This window comes from Chamaea fasciata, unplaced genomic scaffold (assembly GCF_029207755.1).
Source record: "Chamaea fasciata isolate MVZ Bird 193981 ecotype frontalis unplaced genomic scaffold, bChaFas1.0.hap1 SCAF_16, whole genome shotgun sequence".
In the NCBI taxonomy this organism is placed as follows: Eukaryota; Metazoa; Chordata; class Aves; order Passeriformes; family Sylviidae; genus Chamaea; species Chamaea fasciata.
In genome coordinates, this window is record NW_027094101.1 from 9586121 (window position 1) to 9613626 (window position 27506).

The window sequence follows — 27506 nt, forward strand, 5'->3', positions numbered from 1 at the left end:
GCTGAGCCCCTTCCCCAGCTCCCTCAGGAATTCTCTAGCTCCTTCATCCACTCCTGGGGCTCCATTCCCTTCCCCAGCCCCTCCATGTCCTTCTTGTCCTGAGGGCCCCAAATGCCACTTGTGAGCAGGGAATGGCACTCACAGGCAGCAAAACCAGGGCTGGACCCTCTCTGTTCTTCTCCCACAAAAATACCGCTGCCACTAAAGCCCCTGGAGTCCCCAAAATGCCACCCACACCCCCCCAGGACTAGGTAGAAAGATACTTCCAGTCGGTTGACTTCAATCTCTGATCCAAACCCAATAAATGAACAAGTCTGGGAGTTAAAGAACCTCTGTTTCCAGCAGTTATTTATTTCCCCTCTGCCCAGCCCTCAGTGCACTCACACCCTGGCGTGGCAGCACAGGAGACACCACACACAGCTTCAGGTGACACTTTCCTTTCTGAACTACAGAAAATTCAGCATTTTTTAAAGCAAATCCAGACCTGGCGCCAACGCCACATCCCTGCTCACCTGGGGACAGGTAACAACTGCTCAGGGGTGTTGTCCCCAGTGCTCAGGGGGACAGTCACTCACTGGGAGTGACTCCTGCACTCTGAGCCACCAGACAAACCCCTGCCAGGTCCTACAGGGCACACACAGGGAAGAGCAGGCTCATGCAATCAGGCTCGGGACACAAAGGGTGCAAGCAGAGCAATGCCTGGGGACAAGAGAGAAGCTGGGTGACCCCAAAGCCACCCCCAGAGCCAGCCCAGCCCCTGGAGCTCCCAAATGACCCCGAGCAGCACTGGCACAGCAGGGCTGGCCCTGGGTATGGTTTTAGTGGAGCCAAAAGCGACACTCGGGATGGTGAAGTAGCAGCATGGAAGAAACATTGGAATCTTCAGCTCCTGCGTTTGGTTTGTGCTTCAGACAAAGACATCTCAGTCCCACCTGGTGCAGCCACATCAGGCCCCCACAGAAACAACAGGAGCTTCTTCCTAAACCTCCAGGTTTGACCCAGCCCAGCCTCCAACACTTGCACAATGATCTGCAGGTGACACGTGACAGCTTGAGAGACAGCAAGAGGAGGATAAATATTCTTCATCATTATATAAATATGCTGTAGAACATCTCAACGAGAGCAAAGTGCTTTTTTTTTTTATCCTTAATTAAAACGAAACAAAAGCAAAAAAAAAAAAAAAAAAAAAAAACCAACAAAAAAACCCCAACCTAAATAAAACTCGTCTCAACCACAACAGAAGATTTGAACTCCTAAAACATCTGGCTGGTCTAAGTGACACTTGCAGTGACAATAAAGTGATGCAGGCAGTGCTCAGTCCTTGGGCACTCGGAAGTTGTCCTTCTCCTTCCTGATGGCCCCCATGGCCCGGACAGGGTCACTCTCCCTGGCGTGGTCCTGGACTGATTTCTCCCTGCCAGGAGGGAAGAACAGGGTCAGAGTGGAATCCCAGCTGTGGGATTCAGGATCAGCTCTCAAGGCTGCACTTCAGCATCCAAGCCTGGGCTTTGGCACAGCTCATCAGGCCTGGTTTGAAGGCTCAGGAGGAAATTGCACTTTTGTGCCCCAGCAGCATCTTCTGCTGGGTGAAGGGACACAGCAATGCCTGCTCTGTCTCCTGAGCCAGGGAATGATGCTCAGCACAACCCTCAAATCCAGGAACTTCCTGCCAGGACAGCCAGTGAGAGCCTTGGAGGCATCCAAACAGGAATGTGAGAGGCAGAGGAGGAATTCCTGCTGGGACATCTCCCTCCCCGAGCCCTCCCAGCAGCAGGGCTGACCACGGCCCCCACATGGAACCCCTGAGGTTGGAAAAGTCCTCTGAGGTAGAGCCCGACCATTCCCTCAAAAGCCAAAGCCACCACTGCCCCACGTCCCCAAGTGCCACCAGGCTGTTGCACCCCCTCAGGGATGGGGACTCCACCCCTGCCCAGGGCTGGGCAGCATTTCCAGGAGGAAATTCTTCCAAATATCCACCCTGAGGCTGTTCCCCCCTCCTCCTGTCCCTGTTCCCAGAGTCCATCCATCCCTACCTCACTCTCATGAAGGGGTTGTAGGTGAACTCCTCGGCGATGGTGGAGGGGATGGTGGGCTCTCCACTCTCGTACTGGGCCTGCAAGGAGGGGCACGGGGCTGCTCCACCAGCACTTCTGGGGAGCAGGGAGTGCGTCCTGCACACCACACGGAGTTTTCCCGGCAGGGAATGTCTCTCCCAGACAGCAAATTGTGGGCACAGCCAAACCCTGCTGCCCTGGAACACACCACCCTGCAGCTCCTGGCTCTTAACTCCCCTCTGCTTCCCCCCAGCACTTTCTCCTCTCCTCCATCTCCTCTGTGTCCAGGGGAAGGATGAGCAGCTCACCTTGGCCCAGGCCAGCTTTTCCTGGATGTTGGGGTTGTTGGGCTCCACGTGCCGAGCAAACTTGAGATTGTTGATGGTGTACTCGTGGCCGCAGTAAACTCTCTGGGAAGAGGGACAGTGACACTGGGGGACTCCAGAGGCACCAAGGGGGACCAGAAGAGCAGGAACGACACCCTCAACCCAACAGCCCCCACTGGAGACAGGCAACAGTGCTGGGACACAGCAGGCAGGACAGTTTAACAGATGAAATGTTCCAGCGCAGCAGCCTTTAATAGGCAGCCCCTGCCCTTTCCCCACAAAGCACAAACACATCTGGGGCAGGCAAATCCTTGCAGATATTCAGCACCCACAGAGAGCACTCTGAGGGAGTGCCATGTGTGGTGCTTTGGGCTGCCTCACTCACACCAAAGGAGAGCTTTGTACCGTTTTGGGGTCCAGGCTGCCCAAAATCTCGATCAGTGCCTTGTACATCTCATCCGGGGTGCCCTCGAAGAACTTCCCACATCCAGCCACGAACAGGGTGTCACCTGCAGGGGTGACAGGCCATCAGGCCCACAGCAGGGTCCCCACAGCCAGCCTGGGGGGCTCAGCCCTGCCACTGCCCCCTCAGCACAGGGACAGCCAGGCTGTGCCACAAAAACCCGGCTGGCAAAGGTGGCTGCTGAGGCAGGGAAGCCCAGAGCCTGGGCAGGCACACCCTGCCAGCACCTCCTGCCTGTGGGCAGCCCCTGTCCCCTCCTGTCCCTCCTACAGGGGACAAGGGACACTTGCTCTTTGCTGTGAAATCCAACAAAGGTGAGTCGGCTCTGTTTTCTCCCCAGTGTTCCCTAAAACCTTGTTTAGATTTCCATGCAGGAGCTTCTGGGAGCTCTAGAGAACACAGGAATGAGGCACAGCTCCAGGGAAGGGGAATCCTTCTCCCCACACCAGGATCCAGGCCCTGGCAGTGGAGCACCAGCCCTCTCTGACTTCCCTATCCTCTCCTCTCTCTGCTGTCAGCTGTGAGCACAGATATATGGAAAAGCAGCAGGGTTTGGGATCAGCCAGTTTGGCCTGAGCCAGGAAACCCACAGCTCTTTTTTCCAGAAAAAAAACCCAAAAACTGGATGTAGGAGTCATCCAGGGCTCGCTCTCGGTGCTGCCTGCAGGGTGTGCAGCCCCTCTTTACAAACCCAGACGAGTTTCCACCTACAATTCCTGCTTGGAAAGGGGAGCAAGACGTGGATGTTGAGCAGCTGCCCCGGCAGGAGGGGATGGATGCACATCCAGAGGCACCCAGGCAGAGGGGGAGTCTCTATTCTTGTGGCAAGGGAACCTCCCGAACTCCTCACCTGTAAAAACTGCAGGTGGCTCGGAGCTATTTGGCTTAGTCACATAATAACAGATGTGTCCCGAGGTGTGACACGGCGTACTGAGGCATTTCACACTCAGGGATCCCACCTGGGAAGAAGGCAGAACACTAAAGCTGAAGCTGCTGTTCGCTGGCAATTGCACTGTTAGAGAAGAATCGCTGCTCTTCGTGCCCTAAACGATCCTAAATCTGCCCCAACCCGGCCAGGAAGCACCAGCTCTGCTCCTGGGAGAGCCCAGGGGAGGCAGCTCTGGGGCTGCTTCCTCCAAGCAGGTGTCCTGACAAAGGGAACTGCCAGATCCTTTCATTCCCATGCACAGGGACTCAAAGCCTGGTGGTTGGCAGCAGGAGCCAACAGAAAATCCTAAACAAAGCTAATGGAGTGTGAAAAAAAAGCTCCAAACAAAACTGGAGCTGAAGGGGAGAAGTGGATGACGCTGAGGAGAAGGGAAGGATCCGACACAGCCTCACCTGCCCATCTTGCTGTGCTGCTGCCCCTCCAAGGCTGCAGTGCCCTTCACGCCTGCCCGCACTTCTCACAGCAGTTTGTGTCACCTGCCAGCTCCCCTGGGAACAAGCAGGCTGCTCCCAGGCAGGAAAAACCCCGCAGGCAGCTGGCACTGCCCTGCTCACCCCACATCCCATGTTCCATGTTCCAGCCGTCACTCCCACAGGAACACTCGGGTCTGGTCAGTGCTTGCCGTGCTACCAGCAGGGCACAGTTCCTGTGCTGTCACACTGTTCTGCCCTGTCATAGTGTCCCTGTCCTGTCACACAGCTCCTGTCCTGTCATACAGTCCCTGTCACACAGTCCCTGTCCCAGTCCTGTCACACTGTTCTGTCACACAGCTCCTGTGCTGGCACACAGCCCCTGTCCTGTCACACAGTCTCTGTCCTGTCACACACCTGCTCTGCCCCCCAGCTGCACAGGGACAACCAGCATGTCCCACTGTGCCTCACACGAGGATCCTGTCACCAAGGCAGGGGGGTCTCAGTCCCCAGGGCTGGAAAAGGGGGAACGCTGCACTGAAACCATCCCCCACATCCCAGGGAGGCTCAAAGGTACCAGAGCTGCCCAGCCCAGGTGGGGACACACCTGTGACCCCAAGAGGGGACACCCAGAGTCCTGCAGGGCCCTCCCTTTACCTGCAGAGCTGTCAGGTGGGACACTTTCTGTGTCAGGGCCCCCACCCTGCCGTCCCCCCCGTACACGCGCAGCCCCGGCTCCATCTTCACCAGCTTCTCGTTGCCTCCAGCATGGTCCCTGCAAGGGGAGAAAAAAAGGGATTTGGGGAGGAAGGAACACAGATTTATGGTCGTTGTGCAGTGGTAAGCTCCAGGTGATCATTTTTAATCCACCCCTCTGCCAGGATCTGTCACTCCTCATATCCAGGGACGGGCCACGACGACATGAGCGGAGATCATTTCTGCAGTAATTAGGGCAGGGAGAGGGGGAATCAATCCCTGACAAATCCATCCCCAGCTGGGAAAACAGCAGCCTTAGGGGCTCCCAGTGACCTCTCCAGTAACTGGGGCAGGGAGGGCATGGGGTGAGTGGAAAATGTGCAATCCAGCACCCCCACAAAACACCAGGGAGCAGGCACACAGACAGCCCAGCACTCACTCGCTGGTTTGTCCAGCTCAGGGCTGATTGTTTCACTCCCCAGCCGCAGAGGTGGCTCCACTCTGACCCTTGGCCAGGTTACTACAGCAAAACCTTCATTTCCCACCCCTGGCTAGAGCTGATTTGCAGCTGGGGTGATCCTCCCACAGTGCTGACTGCAGGACGCCTCACAGGCCTGTCACGGCACCTCAGCACAAACGAGATTCCTCCCACAGCCCGCGGCTGCCTCCACACCCAGTCCCTGGAAAAATCGGGATTTTAGAGGTGAAAGGCACCGACACACAGCTAGCGGTGTGCACAAGGCATCTGGTCAGGGCAAGGCCAGAGGAATGAGGCCTGATCCTCCTGCTCAGGGATCCCCCTGACCCAGGGGAGCAGCAGCTCGTGGCTGTGGCTGTGTCAGGGACCCAGGACACTTACCAGTGGTGGTGGGTGGTCAGCACAGTGGTCAGCCTCACGCCGTGCTTTTTGACTGCATCCAAAACCTGCAGGGTGGGACACAGAAGGAGAGTTACGTCCCTGGTGTCACCTGGGCACCAGAGCCACCCCAGCAGCTCTGCAGGGAGCTCGTCCGCAGCCAGGCTGGGGTTACAGGGCAGCACAGCAGGACTCTGACCAACCCACAAATCCCATTTCCTCTTTTCTGCCCTACATCGAATTAAGGTCAAAATCCCAAAGCAGGTCAGTGATCCCTGGGGTGAGTGAGGGACACAGAAAATCCTGGAATGGGGGACACAGCAAATCCTGGAATGGGGGACCCAGCAATCCCTGGAGTGAGGGACACAGAAAATCCTGGACTGGGGGACCCAGCAACCGCTGCAATGGGGCACACAGCAATCCCTGGAATGGGGGGGACATCAGTCCCTGGCGTGATTCCTGGCTGTCCCTGTGCACAGCCAGCATTTCCTGCCTTTCCCCCACACCTGGGGCAGCCTGTGGCTTGCTCCCTCCTGCATGCAGCAATGAAAGGACACCCCAGAGCCAAGGGAGGACACCCCAGGGCCAAGGGAGCGTTTGTTACCTTCTGTGGCTGTACAGGGTCAACTATGGCAGCCTCCCTGGTGTCCTGGTCGATGAGCAGGTACATGTAGTTGTCAGTGAGGGCTGGCAGGATTTCCACCTTCATGTCTGCCTGGCTCACTGTCTTGGGCTCCCTCAGCTCGTGCTCCGTGTGCAGGAATTTGGCTCGCAGCTGTGCTGGACCTGGGCACCCAAAAACAGCCAAAGCTCAGCCCTGGGAGGGGGACAGCAGGGACAGGGCATGGCAGGTGATGGGACAGCTCACAGGACAGCCCAGCCTGCCTCCCTCAGACAAAAACCTTGTGGCCCTCAAGGTCTGTCCTGAGAAGGACGGGACACTTTGCCTTCCATGCAGGGAAAACTCTACCTGGATCAGAGAGGAGATTTCAAGGGGCAGGAAGGCAGAATGGAGCTGGCCAAAGGTCAGCCTGGGACAGTGACTTTGCAAAAAAAGGCACAAAGGGGACGTTAGAGCCAAAAAAAAACAAAAAAAGGAAGGAGGGAAAAAAAAAAAAAGGAGAAATACAGAATTACACAGACTGCTCTGGCAGAAATATCTGGTTTGTTACTGGGGGATTTGTCACCCTGCACAGCACAGGGAGAGGAGCCAGGCTCTCCAAGGCTCCCCACCTGGCCAGGTAAGAGGCACACACTGGGCTCCCGCCCATGCCAGCCATGATGAAACACCACTGCTTCCGTGTTTGCTTTTGGTTCAATGTTTAATCAGATCCAAAAAGCAAATTCCAGATGCAAATAACCTGGGCTCGGTGCAGGGGCACGCAGCTCTCAAAAAATATAGCCGACCCTAAGAGGTTTTACCACAAAAACCAAGGGAGGGGAGCAAAGAGAACGAGGTCTGGCACTGCTGGGGCCCTGCAGCTCAGAGCTGAGCTCAGACACTGGCAGGGAAGGAGGTGCCAGTCCCTGCAGGTCAGGAATTGCTGTCTGAGCACCCCTGAGGTGTTGGCACACCCCCCGAGGTGCCTGGGCTGGCTCAGACCCGTTTAATTCTGCACCACTGGCTCTCCCAAAGGCTCCTGACTTTCCTGCTTGGCCACAGGGAGGGGTCCCCGTGCTGATGATCACCATGTCCCCCTGTCCCCAGCCTGCCCAGCCCTGATAAGAGCAGCTCCACAGCCCTGCAGAGCAGCTCCTGCTGCCAGCCCAGCCCAGAGCTGCTTCCCCTTCTACCTTCACCATCCCTGCTTGTGAGGGAAGGGAAATTAGTGAAATTAAACACAGTGCTCAAAAAAAAAACCAAAACAAAAAAAACCAAAAAACCCAAGGCACAACGGGACAGGCATGCACTGGGTATTTACAGCAGTGGGAGAAGCATCCCTACCTGCAGAGGGTTCCTCTGGAGAAGACTCCTTTCAAAAAAAAAAAAAAAAAGAACACAAAAAAAGTCCTTACTATTCTTTGATGGGGGAACAAAAAAAAAGCCCAAAAAACAGCTGCTTGCCAACACGGAGAACTTTGGGATGCTGTCACAAGAGTTCTCTACACTGGGTGTTTGTTTGCAGGCCAGACACCAACTAGGGGGAAAAAAATACAAGCAAACAAAAGAAAACAACCCAACCTTAACTTGAGCTCAAAGGAATTATTCACATCCTTCAAATGCTTCTTTGCTGTGAACCATCTCTAACCTTGGCCCGCATCCCACAGCCTCTCTCTGCCCTGTGTAATTGGCAATTTCTTACCAAACAAACAAACAAACAAACAAGCTGCACGGCATAAGGAAATGTTTTCAAACGTGTAATTTCCAACAGAGGAAGGGGAAAACATCCACCAAGAATGAAACTCACAGTGCTGCCAGTTGCCATCTGCAGCTCAGCTGCACCTCGGGAGCAGTGCAGGGAGTTTCTCACGCACTGCTCAGACCTGTCCAGCCCAGAGGAGCTTCCCTGGGTGATGCTCAGATCGCTGCCACACACACAGCTCTGCCCCACAATTAATGCCCAGTGACTTCACTGCCCCACAATTAATGCCCAGTGACTCCATCCTCGCTCAGCTTTGTCCCACACCCCTCCTGACTGCAAGCCTGGAGCAGAGGAGTGGCAGAGCAGCCCAGCCAGGCTCTGAATCACCCACTGGGGTTTTTGGAATGGTTCATGAGCCCAGCTGGAGCGGCCAAGGGGAAAAAAGGCTTTGCAGCTGGCAGGGTTAATGTCAGCACAGAAATGCTGGGCAGCGGCAGCAGGCAGGTTCCCTCAGAACCCGGCTGCTTCGTGCATTTCCTCCAGAACCTTCGGGGTTACACTCTTTATTACATAAAACAGTGGAAAATTCCCATCTCAGGCAGAGATGACTGCACGCCCAGCTGCTGTGCTGCCTCGCAAGAAGCACGTTCAGGCTTTACACTCTGCACGCAGGGGTTTTTTGGATACCCAGCCAGTTTGTGGCTCCAAGAAACGGGTGGGAACCCGGGGCAGCTCCCACTCCGGGCAGTGTGGAAGGCGCAGAGCCCAGGAACTCGGGAGCTGCCCTTGCTCGGTCTGACACTCCCACACCGCAGCTGTCCGCGTCTGGCAGAGAACCCCGAGCGCTTCTCGCTCATTACAAACCCCGAGCGATGCAAAACCATCCGGGGACACTTCCCAGAGCGCCCAGCACCGGCTCGGGGGATTTAGGCCCGAAATGCAAACGCAAAGCTCGGGCAGCGCGGGGTTGGTTCCATCACCAGCTGCCACCCGCCGAACCCAGCCCGGCCGCCAGCCCCGGCCCCTCCATCCTCCTCCTCCTCCCCGAGCACTGACCGGCGCTCCGGAGCCCCGCGGGGCCTCAGCACGGCCCGGCCCCGGCTGCAGCCCGGCAGGTCGTGCCCTGCCCGGGCCGTGAGTCAGCGCCAGGGCCGGGCACGGCCGGAGCCGCCGGGCGCAGCCCCAGAGCCCCTCACGGCCCCGCTCCGCCTGCCCGCGGGCCCGCCGGGCCGCACCCGCCGCACGTACCGGCTCGGAGAACGGCCCCGAGGACGGCCCCGGCTGCCAGGGCGGTGCCGAGCCCCCGCCAGCCCCCGCGGAGCATCGTGCGCCCCGCCCGGCCCGGTTACCTTGGCTGTCCGCCCCGGGAGGCGGCGGCGGCGGCAGCGCCGGCACGGCCCGGCCCGGCCCGGCCCGGCGTGCGCGGGGGCGGCGCTGAGCCCGCCCGGCCCTCAGCCCTCGGCCCGCCCGCTCGCCTCGGGGAGGAGGAGCAGGAGAAGCGGCGGCGCCGTGCGGGTTCCCCGGCAAGGACACGGCAGAGGGCGGCCATGGCCGGTTCCAAACCGCTGTCCCGTTTCTGGGAGTGGGGCAGGAACATCGTGTGCGTGGGGCGCAACTACGCGGAGCACGCCAAGGAGATGGGCAGCGCCCTGCCCGCCGAGCCGCTCTTCTTCCTCAAGCCCTCCTCGGCCTACGTGCGGGAGGGGTCCCCCATCCTGCGGCCATACTACTGCCGGAACCTGCACCACGAGGTGGAGCTGGGGGTGGTCATCGGCCGCAGGGCTCTGGCCGTGCCCGAGGCCCAGGCCATGGAGCATGTGGCCGGCTATGCCCTGTGCCTGGACATGACGGCCCGCGACACGCAGGAGGAGTGCAAAAAGAAAGGGCTGCCCTGGACCTTGGCCAAAGGCTTCGGCTCCTCCTGCCCCGTCAGTGACTTCGTGCCCAAGGAGAAGATCCCGGACCCGCACAAGCTGCAGATCTGGCTGAAGGTGAACGGGAAGCTGAGGCAGGAGGGGGACACCTCGTCCATGATCTTCTCCATCCCGTACCTGATCAGCTACATCAGCCACGTGTTCCCCTTGGAAGAAGGGGACTTGATCCTCACGGGCTCTCCCAAAGGAGTGGGGTCGGTGGAGGCCAACGATGAGATCGAGGCGGGGATCAGGGACGTGGTGTCCGTGAGGTTCAGGGTGGCTCAGCAGACACGGGGATCCTGATCAGGGATCCTGCCTGGCACGGGGACATCGGGGACATGAACACTCCCAAGGGATTGCCACACACCAGACACGGAACCCAGGAGCCCGAAAGGTGTTTTGTGACTGGCACAACCCCATTCCCATGGAGGATTCAGCAGACCTGGAGTCCAGCCCAGCCTGGAGCAGGTGGAGCCCAGAAGCTCCAGGTTCCAGAAGTGAATTCCAAAACCATACCTGGGAACTGGCAATGGAGACATTGGGATGGGGAATGGGGCTGGCTGTCCTTCTGTATGTGCTTCCTTTCTGCTGATGCTTTGAGTTTTGCCAGTGTATTGCCTTAAAATTAAAATTAAAATCAAAACAATTCAGATGATGATGTAGGAGCTAAGGCACAGCCATGCTGTGGGAAATCCAAGTTCTACTTGTAGATGTGCAACCTTAAATCAAGAATTGCAGCTTCACAAAGAGTTTCCTCTATGAGAGAAAATGTTTGATTTTTTGGATTAGTTTTGTGATTCCTCCCTGCTTTTTCCAAACATACAGATTAAAGGAGGGTGGCTTTTCCTCCCACTCCAAGGGGTGAAGGCAGCAGGAAGTGTGCCAGATGTTTGGCAGATTGTTTTTTTCCTAAACTGAGCTTTAAACATTTTCTAAAAGTAAAATAATGCAGAAAGATCAACAATAAAGAAGCATATGGGTAAAGATCACCACCAAACTTGTCTTTTGACTGATTTCAATGTATTTTTAGTCAAACTGTAACTGCAGCAGTTGGAGTTTTAAGCATTTCCAGCTGCTAAAAGCCACACTGGGTAACTTTCCCCAGCTCCCAACTGCAGCTGATCCAGCACTCCCCACCAGTTTGCATGACAGCAAGTTCTCTTTCAATTCAACAGAGCAAGTTGTAAAACATAATTTAAAAAATCCTCCCCATGCAGACATCAAAACTTAGATTTTTCAAAGGTTGCACAGAACTGGCTCGTTTCTAACAGAAACAGATGGATTTTTAATTTTTTTTTTTTTACATTAATGCAAAGCACCCAAGTTAAACACTTCCATTTATCAGAGCCAGATCTTAATAACTGCTAGGAAAAGCTTTGGTTTTAAAAGTGGGGAATTTTACAGAGAAAAATCCTGTCTCTCACAAAGAGAGGCAGCTCTGTGAGAGCAGCACAGTCCAGGCTGCTGCACACCACACTGGGAAAAGAAATTAAACAATTTCTTTAGAATTTCTTCAGAATTAAAATAGACCTCAGGGTGAACAGCTCCGGAAGAGGAAGGATGGAATTAAAGTGTCTGTGCTGTTTGCATTTCCTCCTGCCTGTCAAACATTCCCATCTCTGGCAACAGCAGCAGGGCATCATTTGCAGTTTGGTCTCCAGCCCCGAGTATTGACAGAGTTGGAATGAAGTTATTGGAAACATTCCCTTCAGGATGGGAATTGTTATGGCTGGAAAATATTTAATGGTTTATTGGTACAAGAGGGATGCCGTGACCCAAGGCTGGCAGCATTTTTGGGGTCTTTTATTCCCACCCATGAGTGAAGGATGCAATCTGGGATTGCTCGTGAGGATTTCCTGTTTCTGTGGTGGTTTTCTCTGTGCCACGTTGCTTTAGGGGGTCAGGAGGGCACCAGGGGATCAGAGTTCCCTGGGGAGTTCCCTTTGCCAGAGCAGGGCTGGGGCATCTCCTTCTGAAACAGCACAACCTGCTCACAAGGTGAGAATGTGACAAATACACCAGCAGGAGGGGAAGCCATGGACAGGAATATGTTAAAAATAGGGGAAAAAAACCACGGAGAAAGGCACAATATACATACCTGGGTTCTTTTCAGAGTCCTGCTCCCAGCCTCAGCTTGGTTTTTACTTGTCAGAGGTCACTGCTAAGTGACTGCTCTAATTAGACTTAGTCTGCCCAAAGAGTACCAGCCCTGCTGTTGCCCACAGCTCCAGGTTTGGCCTCACCACAAACCCAGGCATTGTTTTAAGGAGGGTCTTTATTTCTTTAACACAAAAGAGTTAAAGAAACAGTTTCTTTAACACAAAAGCAGCAAAGCAGTTAAAACCACAGAAGTTCAACAGATCTCTTTTACCTATTTGTTATTTCTGATTGTTTTCAAAGATCTCAGCTGAGTGAGGAAACTTCCCAGCCCCCTTGGAGGGGGTTGAATTTGGTAGAATTAACTTTTAAGCTGAGGCCTAAGTACACTTTTTAAAGTACAATCACCAAAAAAATATGAATTCAGAAGCCCACTTAGAGGTATTGTAATTGTAATCCTTTACCATCAGAACAGACTTGGCAAAATCCAACAACAGCAGAATTCCCTCTCTAACAGCAGACTGAAGGAAGTCTTTCCTGGCATTTATTGATAATTCCAGTCTCTTCCCAAAAAGCTCTGACTTGCCTCTACAGGATCTGCCAGTTTGCAGGAAAGAAGATTCACTTTCAATCCACTTCTCCAACTGGGTGATGAAGTAACCTGGAAAAATAATTAAGGATCATTGTTATCACAGCACCTTGACAGAGATTATTTTCAGCTGTCACACAGCATGTTTGACAGATTTATTTGCATTATTTACACATTTATGCCATATGGCTGTCACTGCTCAAGTCAAACACTTTTATTTTGTCCTAGAAATAGGGACAGAGAAAGGGGAGATGGGAGATTAAGGAGAGTTTTGCCCAGAAGTACAAGTTTAAAAGTGAAAAATAGCCACTGTTTTGAATTAAACATTGAATACTAACTTTGAAGTAAATCTTGCTTCGTTCCAAGAGGAGTTGCCATTTCAGTGCAGTCTTCTGGTCTTCTTCCATCATGAGGAATTCTTGGACCTGTTAACAGGACACCACAGAACACTTCAGCAGGCAGTTAAAACATCTCCACAACAGAATGATGATGAAAAGAACATCTTTTTATACATTTCTAAGCTGTATTTTTCTATTAAAAAAAAAGAAGCAGTGTTCTGAATTGGGTTCATTCTTACACTGAACACAATTCCTGTTGGCATCTACTGACTTCCAACTTTTGCCTTGTCCATCAGCTCTGTGTGTCCGTCCATCCATCCATCCATCCATCCATCCATCCATCCATACATCCCTCCCTCCCTCCATCCATCCCTCCATGCCATTTTTGTAACTCTTACACACACAGACACAGAACATTCACAGATATTTGTAATTCTCATCAGGCTCCAAGCTGAGCTCACTAAGATCTGCCTAGTTCTCCCCTTACTGTGCAGCCCAGGGTTTCCTCAGCAACACAGTCAGACAGGTAGCAGGAGTGCAGGGTGCCTGTGTGATCTGTCACATCCACCAAGATGTCAAAGCTGGCAAAGGTGGACTTGGCCTCTGCAGGGGCGTCACTGCAGAAGGTGCAGGTGTTGGATGCTTCGTTCACGATGAACCGGCAGATTGAGCTGGAACACGAGGAGGGAATTCATGCAGAGATGCAGTTTATCCTTCCTGAAACATTTTTCTACACAGAGAATTCCCAAGAGACTTTATGTCTTTAAAAATGTTTTTCATCTCCAAAATTCTTGAGTCTGCCTGAGACAAAGTGATCTCTTTCTTTTTCAGTCTAGGACCGCAAAGAGCCCTCAACCAAAACCCTCCACAGAAACCCACATGGCATCCTCCAGAGGAGTTTTATTTCTTCTCTGGGAAGGGACTAAAATATTTCTCCATGTCATTTGTGTCTGGGGAAGAGGGACAAGCAGTTTTTAGCACACTCCAGGCAGGCAGTTGCTCACCATCTGTTGCGCAGGACTCTGGACACGTTCTCATCGATGTCCAGGGTGGAAATGTAGCCATAAATAATTCCATAGAGAGGCTCCAGCTTCCCATCACTCTGGAGAGCTTTTTCTTTCAGCTGTTCCACTGTGTACACATCCACTACAGCCTCCACTACAAGTTTAAAAGACAAGTGAAGTGTGTCTGAGCCAGAAATGATTCAAAGGGCAATGGTAAAAATGGATGTTAAGGCAATAAAAAGGAGATTTAAAGTAGAAAAAAGCTCCCTCCCCCCCCCCCAAAAAAAAACCCCGTAAAACAAAAGGGAACTCAGATCAGGAATATATCTATTATTTAATCTTTGAATCCTCCAAAAGAAGTTTTTGACAAAAGCTTTCCCCCTCACTTTTCCATACTGGTTCCAGAGAGAAAGAACACACCAGCCAGGCAGCAGCTGAAGATACATAAAGATAAAATAAGGGACAGCCCCAAGAAACCATCCAAACTTTACAGATTCAGCCAGGCTGGAGCTGAGTTTTGTTTCTCTGAGCACACAGAGCAGGAATTCTTTCAGCTGCACTATGAAATGACACTGTGCAGGTAAATAAAATCAAATGCTTACAGTTAATGGTTTCATTTGCCAGCTCCTTCACTGGGCTGGGCAGAGTTCCTGCCTGGGCACTCTCTTTGATGAAGCTGAAGAGAACATTTGCTTCTGCTGTTTCTGAAGATGCATTTTTAAAAAGTTATCAGTGTATGTTGCATGTAAAAATCACAGCATTTTCATATTTTACAAGTTTTTATTCTGGTAGCACAAACATGTTGGAATTAGACAAGTTTTGCTTTTCTCTTTTTTATTTTCACTGTTAGTCCTGAATGGAATAAACATATGAAAGCTGCTGAAATGAAATGAAATGAAATGAAATGAAATGAAATGAAATGAAATGAAATGAAATGAAAGTAGAAGCCAAAGGCACTGGTCATCACATAGCAGACAAAAAGCAAGGAGCTTTGTGATAAGCAAGCAGAAGAAATCACAGTTCCAATAGATTAATTAATACATTCCAGCCCAAAATAATTACTAAAAACAAAGAAATACTTGAGCAGCCCTTACCTGGGTTCGTTGTAATGATGGTTTTGGATATCACAGTTGCAGTCATGCAGTTCCTAAATTTGTCAAAATTGATTCTCACATCTGATGCAAATATAACTGTGCACAAAAACACCCCCATGTCACTGGAGAAGAAATGTCACTTGAAGAACTACAGTCAAACCATAAACCAGACTGGTTTACCTGTTTCCTGGGGGATCCAACTCTGTGCCAGCTGGATGGATTCATTATCCCAGCTAAATTAAACAAAAGTGGATTTTTGAAAAGAAAAACATTTTGGAAACAGCACCCAAACCGTTCAGTGCTAAACTACTAAATAATGTGGTTTAATAAAATTGGCCAAAGGGGACACAACTCCTTTGTGAGACACGCAGCACTGAAATTCCACATGCCTCTTTCTTCCCAAACAGGATAAAATAAAGATGGGTTTAAATGCAGAATATACCTGGGGGAAATGCTTTCACCAAAGCCATTTCTAACTGAAGCAAATCCCAGTTAAAGGAGCTGTTTGTGCTGGGCTGTGCAGGGCCAGGCTGATTGCTCAGATCCCCAGGCCAGATGTTCAGCCACTTCCAACACTGGGAGCTTTGTGGCTGGGGATGATGAGACTGGAGTGAGGTCAGAAGTATCCCTCAAAAATGGTGATTTCATGGTCTCTTGATAAAATCTCATTCAGCTCCTCCTAAATTTGGCTGGCAAGAGCACAGCCAAAGCACAGATTTGTTCTGGTGAGTTTTCTCCTTAATCCTTGGGAAAAGATTGGAGATATTTCCTTTTCATCTGATGGTGCTCAGCTCTGAAATATCCTGCCAGTGCCCAAGTCCCAGCACTGAGAGAGAACTGATGGAGGAGCTGCTCCAAATGAGCCCTGGGCTGGAAGGGTTCACCCCAGAGAAGCTTCTTTTGGGTTTCTGGGTATGAAAAACCATGATAAACATCCCTGGTGATAACACAGTTCCTGGCTCACAGTGCAGGGCTGGCTGCTTGCTTCCCCTGAGGGAACAGAGGTCACTGAAGTCATTTTTTAACCACCAAACAGCAATCCCAGGGCAAGGGTTTACCCACACCTCCCTTGCACATGGAAAAGCCACAAGTTTATTGAACAAACTCTGGGCAAAATGCAAAAGTTCCTCTGTGAACAAAGGTCCCTCTGTTTACAGCAGGAATTGGGCAGGGCGACTCATGTTTGTAAACAGGACAGTTTGAAAACACAGCAAAATGTTCCTGCATTATTCTAAACATTTAAAAACGATTTAAAAACTATTTCAGCCTATTTCTACTCCACTTGCAGTTCTGCTTGGCTTGAAAAACGGATCGTGCTCTTCATTTCCCTGCCCTCCTGTTTGTGGAAGAGACACAACAGCCTTTGCAGCTGGTTTCAAATGCTATTTCCTGAGTTAGCTCGAGTGTCCACATTTTAAAAAAGGAATTATTTGGAACTGAGCTTCATTTTGCCATCCATGAGCCAGCAGGCTGTCAGCAAGCCATAAAACTACACAAGATATATAAGGCCACTCTAATGAATCTCTTTTTTATGTCTCTTTTCAGTGTGCATTGCTGCCTCATCTCAGTTGCCTCCTAAATAACAATATATTTAAGACAGGCTTCTAGTTAATTAGTGTGTGTTACAGCTAATTGTTCTACCAGTGTTTGCATTAATTTGTAATTTTTTTAGTGAATTAAAGAACATTTTACCATAATATTGGGAAAGATCTCTCTGTTTCATCATACAGCTTTACTTCACACCTCTGGCCTTTCCTTTTGTCTGAAGTCACAAAATACTTTGGCTCCCCAACCTTTAAGAAGAAAGAGAAGAAGTCACTTATCCTCTATTCAGCGTTTAGGAGGATAAAACCCATAGCCTAGAAAATAAAAGGGTTAGAAGAGGTAAGAAAGGCTATAGACTACTAAAAATGGGATCACTTAATTTTCCCCTTCATTTTGTTAATAAAAATCTCATCAAAGGGTGTGTGTGGTGATGGTCACTCAGCTGCCAAGCTGAACAAATGGAGTCCTGGCCACTGTGAGGCCCAAAATCCACATTTACACAGATTTACAGTGAAGTTAGCAGAGAAATGCTCCTCACTCACTGCCATCACTGCCCAAAATCCACATTTACAATGAATTTACTGATAGCAGAGCAGAGAAATGCTTCTCACTTACTGATATCACAGCCCAAAACACAGATTTACAGTGAATTTATTGATGGTAGAGCAGAGAAATGCTCCTCACTCACTGCCATCACAGCTGCCAGCACGTTGAGGACTCTCCCATGGAGGCTTTGTCCATTTGCCACGATGTCCCCCAGGGAATAATAATCCTGAGGGTTTTTGACAGGCAGGTGCAGCAGGGACAGGAGCCTGGTGTCTGTGTTGTAGCAGGAAGAGGTTTTGACCACAGAGTGATTTTCACTGAGCAATAATTTGTAGCCACTAGAACAGAACAAATCCCATTGATCAGCAGTGCATTCACTGAGGTATCAACAGTGTAAAATGTTAATTCAAGTCATATGAAAAAGCAACTTCTCTCCATTATAGTTTCTCCTAAAGGTACCAAAAATTCTTGTAGATTTTACTCAAAAAATGGGATTTACTCTGATTAGTAACAAAGAACATTATTGCTTTATGACCTTCTATTTATGTAATATATTCTCCTTTGAGATTTATTTAACCAAACATTGCTGACCACAGGAGGAAGGTACAGCTACACAAGAAGAAAACACCAAATATTTCTACCAATTTCATGTTGCTGGAAATCCAAGCAAGTCTTAACTTTGATCTTTCTAGAAAGAACTACCACTCCATGCCTTAAATTTACCTAGGAGTTACTGGGTTGAATTTTTCTTCTCTTTCTGCTTCCTTGGACTGAATTAAAGGATTTTCAATTGTAACTAGAATAAAGCATTGATAAGTAATGTTAGACATTGATTATAGGTACAATTACAGATATTTTTTGCATGTACACTCTGCAAGCTCACAAGTTTTACCCAAACAACCACAGGCAGCAAAATCTTTCTATGAATTTAAAAGAATAAAAGCACATCCTGTAGATAAATACAGGATTTTTGTTGTGGTTTTCTCAGCAATCACAATCATATCCATAACTGAGGGAAGACAAACACCAAACTGCTTTACAGCTTATTTTTCATCATTTTTAAAGACCTCGATACAATGTGAGATTTGACATTGATTAACTGCAGGCCAGTTCTGAGCTGCTGCACTCAGTGGGTTCCTTTTGTTGACATATTTACTGGGCTTGAGTTGAAATCCTTGGGATCTTGTTCCTTTCCTCTTTACACTGAGCAGAGCTGAACAATTTGTTTCCAATTAGGCTGTTTGTGAGTCCTCAGAGCAGAGCACAGCGAAGCCACCAGCACAGCCCCGATTTCCACGCAAACAGAAACGTGGTGAGAATAACTAAAATAAATAAACTCACCACAGTCACCAACCCTGAAGCTTTCTGAGAGGGATCTGATGTACTCTTCTCTGCCCCAGGACTGGACATTAATGAAATAACTTGGGGAATCACGAATGGTGAAACCGAAGGTGTATCTTTCAGTGCCGATGTCTGCAAAAAAATAAACGGGGCTGTAGCAATTCCTAAGCACAGCTTGGTTTCTAACTAGAATATGTGTATAAAAAGTACTGTTTTGAGGTTTTCCTGGATTTTGGCGGGGATTTTCTCCCACTAGAGGCCAGCAGGTGGTGCAGGAACACGCTGGTGTCGGGGAATGAGCTGTTGTTCCTGCTGTGGTTGTACCTGTCCACCGTAAAAACGCACAGCTCAAACACGGGAGAAGCGCGGGAGCTGCGGGAGGTGACAGTCAGGGCCTGGCAAACACACAAACGGGAATAATTTATACCCACAGCCCCGATTCTGTAGGAGCTGGGCTGACCCCGTGGGTGACACCACCCCGCTGATGTCCCAGGCTGCAGGCTCACTGCCCAGGGGGGTTAATTGAACAAAGTGTTCCCAGCGGGATGGAAAATTCAGGATATCGCTGTCTGTAGCCCTGCTCTGTCTCATCCAGCTTCCCAGGGATCACAGCAGGATGCAGTCGATTGTTACTCAATTCTCAAGGAAAACTCGAGTGATCTCCCAGAGTGCCCTGACTGCAGGTCCAGGTGGGAAAGGCAGGGTTACAATTCAATAACCCAACCCAGGATTCATTTTGTAGGTATTCACAAATAAAGCTGCCCAGAGATCACAGCACTGAATTCTCAAGGAATTGAGAATTGTTACTAAACTCTCAAGGAAAACTCGAGTGATCCCACAGAGTTCCCTGATTGCAGGTCCATGGAGCACCAACGATGACTTTCCCCTAAAATCTCCCCCCTCCAGCAGCTCAGCAGGAGCCAGTACCAGCAGAATGACTATGCCCTTCTCCTGGAGCTGCAATTGCTCTCCCGGGCTGGAGGTGCTTCCTGACAGTGTCTGTACCAACCCTGACCGTAAATTTGTTATTTCAATTTCCAATGAATGCTGTATTAACAACATGCAATTCCCATTTTGTCCCGGATGAAGCTGTTGCTGCTCAGGCCAGAAATTCCTTGTGTCACTGCACAAGACATGCCCTCAACATTTCTGTTTTAAGAGAGAACAAATATGAAGGCAGCAGCTCCATTCCAGCAGCATTTATGGAAGAGTGGGTTCATATTGGTTCCATCTTCACAGCATGAAACACTTCCATAGCAGAGTTTTCCCAATTTCTAATTGATATGGTTTAACCAAACCAGTGCTGCTCTTTCATCTTGGTCCTGAAACAGACACTTTTTTTTTTTTTTTTGGTGCATTTTTTTTCTATCCATTTTACACTAGAGGAATCTGTTTATCATTTCAATATTGATTTCAGTCATCTCTGCCAAATTACACCGTTGAAGAAAACGAAGGAAAAAGAGTTTAAAGGGACTGTACTTTTTCGGTCTGGAAAGCTTCTGACATCTGTTTTCCCAATAACCAGCCCGATTACATTCTGAAAAATAAAAAGATTATAGAGTACAAGATTAAACCCAGATGTAGATGATGAATTAGATTTCATGGAATTATACTCTGCTGATGATAATAAACATATTTCTGACTGGTAATCATTTTAATCTATTTATTCCACAGTACCGTATGAGCTAAAGAGTAAAACATAAACACACCAGTTTACTCTAGGAAAAAAATTGTGACTAATAAAAATATCAAAATAAATACATCTGTTTCTGTTTGTGAAGAAAATGGGAGGACAAAAGTTCACCCCAAACCTTCACAGTTTTGGCTGTTGTACAGCAATCTCTCCTCAGGTAGGCAGCAATGTTGTTTCATCCTCAAGTGCTCCATGGAAAGTCTGGACAGGATTTATTTTACACTGAAGTGTCCAAGGTTTTCCTGGCTGTCAGCACCACGAGCCACAAGTGTGCACTCACAGGAGCTTATCCTGGCCTCAGCCAAACAACCTAAATTTCCACAGGTGCCTCTCTCTTGTTATCTTTCAATTGACCCCAAGGGAGCTGAGGCAAGGAGCTTTTCTGCTGATCCAGACCCAAATCAATTTTATTCTGCCTTGCTAAACCTGTGTTCATTATGGAAAAACATCCTGTTCTCAATTGTCAAACACAACTACTGGGAGCAAACGCACACATGTAGATATAGATATACTATCTATCTATAATATAACAGCTCTGTGGCGGGTGGTTGTTGGTTTTTAGGTGGTCCTTGGTGTCAGAGAAGAGTTTTGGATTTAAGAGGTCAGCAAGGAAAGTCAGAGTGGGACAGTGCAATAAATACTGCCAGGATCCTTCAAAACATGAAGCATCCTGCATCAATTCCACCTCACAGAATCCTGGAATGGTTTGGGTTGGAAGGGAGCTTAAAGCCCATCCAGTTCCACCCCCTGCCATGGGGTTTCCACCATCCCAGGTTGCTCCAAGCTCTGCCCAGGCTGGTCTTGGACCCTCCCTGGGATGTGGCAGCTCCTAAACACGGCGCCTCCTGGCAGTCCTGACTGTCCCATTCCAGCAGAATTCCAGAGCCGGGTGGGAAGGGCAGGGTTACAATCAACAACCCATCCAGGATTCATTTTGTGCCTATTCACAAAGCAGCATGACCTTCCCGACTCCACTGCTCCAAAATCAGCTCTCCGATTTCCTTGGAATCACTAGAGGGAGCACGGGAACTGCCTTATCCTGCGGGGATGGAAACACTCAGGAGAGGCCGCTTGTGTTCAGCTGTGTAATATCCCCCTGCCACACTAACTGAATGCAGTGAGTCTGAGCAGGATTTTGTTTTTCTATTCCGGGTTTTGTTTCTTAATTAAAAAAAAAAAAATCCATTAAATCAGAGTGCGACATTCCCCCTGTCTCACCACCAGTCAAGGGAACTGATATTTAGGATGAGTGCCTGCAGAAATTAAGCTGATGGTGCCTGATTGCTGATGTAAATGTCCAACTTCCCAAAGAAATCTGCTGTAAATGCATTCACCTCTGTGTCTCCAACACCGAGCCTGCACGGGGAGCTGGCAGAAGGAAGTGATCTGGCTGGAAACTATTTTGGACTGAGGAAGGGAGAAAAACTTCCAGAGATCATTTCCTTGATCAGCTCATTGTGCAACTGCCCGAGCAGTCATTCCCCCAAAAGAGATGGGGAACACCTCCCCCGTGGTGCCTGTTTTGGCAGAGCACTGCTTGGGGCTGCTCCACCAACTCATGAACACACTGCAAGTGTTTACACTTGAATCTCTTTCACTTTTTAAAATAAACAGCAAACTCATAAACCGTGCCATTTTGATACTTCAGACTGTGTGTTCAGCTGTTTCAACGTCCCTAACACAACACACACTGATCATTCTATCATAAATTATTATTTTATAAAAGTACTTCCCTTGCCGTGTGTTGCTAACTGCAATACTCAAGATTAGATTTGTTTGGAAAATAAAAGCTTTTAACTGGGTTAAAAGTGGATCATTGTTTGGGAGGGACTGTGAACGACAGGTTAAATTAGCATTGCTGAAGATCAGTTGGGATCAATGTGACTCTGAGGGGATAGAAAACTTCTCTTAGATCACCCCTTTTCTGTTAGTCCTCTTACATTTCTTTAAAGTAAATGAGGAAAAGAAAAATTGAGCCATCCCAAATAAAAGCGGTGGGAATGGGAAAACTCCGTGTTTTTACTCTTTTCAGGAACATCAGGACTTCCCTGGGGCAGGGGAGGGGGAATTCTGCCTCTCTGCTCAGGTGAGAGCCCACCTGCAGAGCTGCCTCCAGCCCCCGGGGTCCCAGCACAGGGAGGATGTGGAGCTGTTGGGGTGAGCCCAGAAGAGGCTCCAGGATGACTGGAAAGGCTGAAGGAATTGGGATTGCTCATCCTGGGAAAGAGAAACTTTGGGGTGACCTAACTGGGGCCTTCCAGTGGCTGAAGGAGCTGGCAAGAAACATGGAGAGAGACTCTACAAGGGATGGAGTGACAGGACAAGGGGCAATGGCTTCAAACTGACAGAGAGTGGGTTTAGGAGATTTATTAGGGGAGAAATCCTTCTCTGTGAGGGTGGGGAGGCCCTGGCACAGGGTGCCCAGAGAAGCTGTGGCTGCTCCATCCCTAAGAGTGTCCAAGGCCAGGCTGGATGGGGCTTGGAGCAGCCTGGGATGGTGGAAAATTGTCCCTGCCCATGGTACAGGGTGACACTGGATCGGCTTTGAGCTCCCTTCCAACCCAAACCAGTCTGGGATTCTGTGCAAACTCCTTTTTTTATCCCAAAGAAACAGACCCAACCCTGCCATGGAACTGTGAGATTTCCACTCTGTCTTTCCTAGCCTGCTGTGAGAGGCTGTTGAGGTCACAGATAATTGTGGCTGCATAATGCTGACTCTGTAATGTCTTTAATAACGTCCCCACTAATTCAGCATCCATTTCAAGTGCCACAAAGGAGCCTGTGAGACATGGAATTGTCTGGTCAATATCTGTGCCTGTGGTACCCATGGGCTGTGGACAAACAACAGCATCCATTTTCATTTTTGCTGCTTTGCACACAAAGAAGGGAAGGTCCTTTCTAACCCGACAATTGCACTAATGCTATCAGTGCCTAAATACACATCAATTACATAATTTTGCAGTAATATAAGACAGTCAGGTGGGTACAATTTCATCTGGGAACAAAAGGAGCACGGCTGTGAGACTTACAGGACGAGCAAGGTTTGGATGCAGATCTGAAAGTGCAACAAAGTCCCGTGCTGGATGAGAATGAGCCATTCTTTATCTGAAACTTGAGGAAACTGACTTAGATTTTGTAAAAATCTAAACAAATCACTTAAGACCATTCACAGTGAGAATAACAAGTTATTTTTTAACGTAAATGTTTTGACCTAATAGCATCTGTTTTCAATAAGAGGCATTTCAAGCCATCTGAAGTAGACAATTCTTTATTGTTTGGATCTGGCGATGGAAGTTATGAATTTTACTGTGACAGCTCTACCTAAGCTTCTCAAATAAAGGCCTGTAATTTTTATTTATTATTCATCATTAAATTACTCCATTAGCACCAGGCTCTGAAAAATATTTACCCTCCTTCTCTCTGGGAAGCCCAACTGAATTTAATGAGGCAGCTCACATATAAAAGGCAATTTATATGGGAGGGAAGAGAAGTGTTGGGTTGCAAAGCACCTTTAATTGAGGTTTTGGACTAAATATTAAACTACTTTAAAATGCGAGTCTATTCCTTCCTCAAAATAGAAAAGTTCTGAACTTATTAAAATAAAATTTGTGAAAACCAGTTCTTTGCAGGGTTCCAACATGGCATTTACTGCCCAGCCCTGAGAACACCCAGCTTCTCTCTAGAGATGCCAAAGTGGTGCCATGGGTGCTTTGTTAGACCCTCTGAATGCCTTTTATTATTTCATGGGTTCCTCAGAGACATTTAGATACTTAACAAATACTTGTCAGATTCTATTTTTTTGGTTGTAAAAGGAACCATCGCATTGTCCAAATCTTAATAACCTTTAATAGGAGAGAGCTGCTGACATTTTTTCAGAGGATGCCTGTTCAATCTTTAGAACAAAATCTTGAATGGCTTTCACAGTCTTTATACCTGGAACCTCCTGTGAAAATTGTTAACCATTTCATCAGGCATTGGGATAAAGGCCTGTTGAACTAGAGAACAAATAAGCCTACATTTTAAAGAAAAATAAGCAGTTATCTGAGAACCAAGGGATTTTTCTAAAAGAGCATTTCAAACTACACTCTCAGGGAGAGACAGCCCAAATTTGCCTCACAGAAACCACTGAACAGTGGGGCCCTCAAACCTGTCCCCATCCCATTAGATGGAAGAATTCATGTTTCCTTCTGTAGGAAAGTCACCTCAGCATCCCTCCAAGTAACGCTTTCACCTCAGAAGAAGTAAAATATTGTTTTTAAATATTGTACCTCACACCAGCTGAGTCGTGTCAAAGGAACCAGCGCTGGAACACCTGTATCAGAGGAAGATTAAAATGGCAAATTAGGATTTTAAATGCTCCGGGTTCTGATAGCTGGAGCAGAGCTGACACCTCAGGAACCCCTCAAACTCCTCAGGTTCTCCTCAACCACCCCTCAGCCCACCATGGACCCCTCAGCCCTCCTCACACACCCGCCATTCCCCTCAGGTTCCCCTCACATACCCCTCAACCTCCTCAGCCCACCATGGACCCCTCAGCCCTCCTCACACACCCGCCATTCCCCTCAGGTTCCCCTCACATACCCCTCAACCTCCTCAGGTTGGTCTCAACCCCTCAGCCCTCCTCACACACCCGCCATTCCCCTCAGGTTCCCCTCACATACCCCTCAACCTCCTCCTGGGCTCCTCAGCCCCTCAGGCCCCTCACAGACCCTCAGCTGGTGAGGGAGACAGAATGGCGGGAAAAGGGCCGCGCTCCCTCAGGGCCGGCCGGGCTGAGGGGAGACGTTCTCCCATGCCAGCACCTTCAGAGGAATCTCCAGCAGACCTGGAGTCCCTGGGCTAGACAGGTTAGTCGGGATTTTGGGGTGGGATCGTTCCCTGTGAAGGTGGGGAGGCCCTGGAATAGAATTCCCGGAGAAGCTGTGGCAGCCCCTGGATCCCTGGAGGTGTCCAAGGCCAGGCTGGAGCACCCCGGCATGGTGGAAGGTGTCCCTGCCCATGGATCTGGGTGGTTTTTAAGGTCCCTCCCAACCCAAAAAATCCTGTGGTTTTATTACTTCCCACATCAGGAATTTAAAGTCAGGGTCATCCTACAAGTATAAATGCACAACGCGCCAGTAAGACAAAGCAAATTGCAGGAATCTCTGCAGAAACCATTCCCTACTTCCTTTTTTTTTTTAAATGGGAAAAAAAAAGTTGCAGCCTCTATTTTAGAAATTAATCAGAATTTCTGGTTTAAAGATATTATTTGTATTGATTCACACCCAATAGGGCTATATTTTCAGGCTCCGCAGAAGGCTGGTTTGAGCCATTTTCTCCATTTATACTGAATGTAAAATCATATTTTCTAAAATCAATACCCATCACTCCTGCGTCATAAAAAACTTTACTCCTGATGAGTTATTTTATAACCCCAAGGTCGAGGCTATTGGAAGTTTTTAGCGTAGCCTGACAAATCCTCTGTGTTGACTCTGTATTACAGGATCTTTCATTTCTTCAATTAAACAGCTGAAAATGGATCCCACCTGTGCTGTCACATTTATTGTGTCACAAAAATCCATGATAATTATCCCGTGCTGATGACAAATGGGATGGCAGGGAACTGACAGCCTGGGTGGGTTTTTTTTTTCTTTTTAGGTCACCTTTTATACAGCATGATCCATGGATCTAACTTTGATGGTTTGATGTCTACACAGAATGTGGCTCTTTTTTTTTTTTTTCTGTTGGTTCTGTTTTCATTATCTCCAGCTAATGAACAAGCAGAAGATAATGAGGCTGGTGATAGGATCCTGATGGAATGGGAAGGAGAACCTGGGCGCTGGCTGGGAAATGCTGGCCAAGGTACAAGTCTCATTCTTACAGCCATGACTGCAATGCAAAACGGGGCAAAAAAAAAATCCCAGAAAGGAGATCTGTGGGGTGTCCACTGCTGCGGAAGGTGACAAATCTGGAGCACAGCCCAGGGGCTTGCAGGAGCTGAGCTGGTCCAGTATCTCAGCAAGGTTTTGGTGGGACACAGTCACCTGCTGCTGTGAAGCCTCGCAGAACCCACCGGGATTTTGTGCATGGGTAGGTCCCCACTTCCTCTGGGTTTTGTCCAGGTGGAGCTGCTTTTCTCCCACCGGCACAAAGGGCAGGTGAAACCCGACTCTGCCGTGTCCCCTCCAGCCCTTTGTTCCATTTCAAAGCCACCGGAACAAGGGTGCTGTTGTGTCTCTGCTCGGCTCCCCGTAATCACCGCGAGGGTTTGCTTTGTGGTCTGCTTCCACTCCTATTTTCAGTGTACATTTGAGGGGGGGGGGTGGTAAAAAAAAAAAGCTGCTTTTTACTTTCCCAGGATAGCTCCTGCTGGGAAGACGTTATCAGGGCCATCGTGACAGGATGCACAAAGGCAGGGGACAAAGTGAGGCCGCGGCTCTTTCCCTCTGAGATGTCTGATCAGATGCTGAATTTCTGAGCCAAGGACTCGTTTGATGGGTACCTGTCTCAGGTGACACTGTGAATTCTGCCATTCACACACCACGCGGCGCCTCAGGGACAGCCAGGGACTTCTGTGCTTACTGCAAACAAATAACACCTTTTTTTGGTGCTTATAACCTACAAATGTCTAACCTGCCTTTATCCCACTGATTTGCCATGCCAGCTGATCCTCCCAGCCAGGAAATTTTAATACAAACACCGGAGAGCATCTGCAAAAACAAATATTACTCGACTTGTGTCCAAGCTTTCCTCCTGAGCTGACCTCAAAGTGGTCTCAAAAAGAAATCAGCATCCTTATCTCCCTCTGACAACTGGGAAAACAGAGGCGAGAGGAAGGCCGGAAGGGGTTTCCTAAAATCCATGTGCCACACAGAACCAGCCCCCGGGGGAGAGCAACACTGTTAATTCAGTGTTTTTCTGATCCAGCGCTTGATCCCTGAAAGCTCCAAGTGATTTTAACTCCCCGGCACTTGAGCGGCACTTAGTGATTGGCAGAGCCTTCCCATACACGGCTGCAAATTGCCCAGTCCCTGCTAATTAGGCCTTGGTGAATAGATTTATTTAAATTGCACTCATTGACATGGTCAAGGAGTGCAAATGGCATTCCGTAATTCACTTTAGCGGTTTGTTACGTGACCATCAGTGCACTTCGCGTTCGGGGGAAGAAAGTCCAGCACTAGCAGGGACATTTCAGAAATCATTTCCAAAACCGGAGCAATATAAAAATATTTGCTCTGTGCGTTTTCCACTGCCCGCACCCTTTACTGAGAGGGCTCATCGAATATTTATACATGCTTAAGACCCAA

At 49.1% G+C, this 27506-nt stretch overlaps 3 protein-coding genes across 8 annotated transcripts; 1 reads left to right on the forward strand and 2 right to left on the reverse strand.

Moving 5' to 3' along the window:
* Positions 1–331: 331 nt before the first annotated feature.
* On the reverse strand, positions 332–9498 carry LOC136297713 (hydroxyacylglutathione hydrolase, mitochondrial). Of its 5 annotated transcripts, none has more exons than XM_066197855.1 (10): positions 9407–9437; positions 7700–7727; positions 6359–6540; positions 5758–5822; positions 4860–4977; positions 3694–3802; positions 2786–2889; positions 2363–2464; positions 2034–2113; positions 332–1414 (listed from the first exon to the last, which is right to left on the reverse strand). In XM_066197855.1, the coding sequence occupies exons 3-10, from the start codon at positions 6461–6463 to the stop codon at positions 1315–1317; spliced, it is 783 nt and encodes a 260-aa protein (XP_066053952.1). In that variant the 5' UTR covers positions 6464–6540; positions 7700–7727; positions 9407–9437; the 3' UTR covers positions 332–1314. The 5 variants fall into 5 exon arrangements, with proteins under 5 accessions (XP_066053952.1, XP_066053953.1, XP_066053951.1 ...); XM_066197856.1 differs by lacking the exon at positions 9407–9437 and adding an exon at positions 9306–9322; XM_066197854.1 differs by lacking the exon at positions 7700–7727 and having other exon boundaries at positions 9407–9498.
* A 28-nt stretch (positions 9499–9526) lies between these two features.
* Positions 9527–10970, forward strand: FAHD1 (fumarylacetoacetate hydrolase domain containing 1). The gene has a single exon (XM_066197865.1). The coding sequence runs from the start codon at positions 9605–9607 to the stop codon at positions 10274–10276; it is 672 nt and encodes a 223-aa protein (XP_066053962.1). The 5' UTR covers positions 9527–9604; the 3' UTR covers positions 10277–10970.
* Positions 10971–12325: 1355 nt separating this feature from the next.
* MEIOB (meiosis specific with OB-fold) lies at positions 12326–23318 on the reverse strand. 2 transcript variants are annotated; one of them, XM_066197843.1, is made up of 13 exons: positions 23250–23318; positions 20007–20064; positions 18528–18659; positions 17910–17982; positions 17329–17524; positions 16788–16888; positions 15276–15328; positions 15096–15191; positions 14604–14705; positions 14002–14155; positions 13485–13668; positions 12998–13084; positions 12326–12731 (listed from the first exon to the last, which is right to left on the reverse strand). In XM_066197843.1, exons 1-13 carry the CDS (start codon positions 23316–23318, stop codon positions 12615–12617), a joined length of 1422 nt encoding a protein of 473 aa, XP_066053940.1. In that variant the 3' UTR covers positions 12326–12614. The 2 variants fall into 2 exon arrangements, with proteins under 2 accessions (XP_066053940.1, XP_066053941.1); XM_066197844.1 differs by lacking the exons at positions 20007–20064; positions 23250–23318 and adding an exon at positions 20339–20552.
* Positions 23319–27506: the final 4188 nt, after the last annotated feature.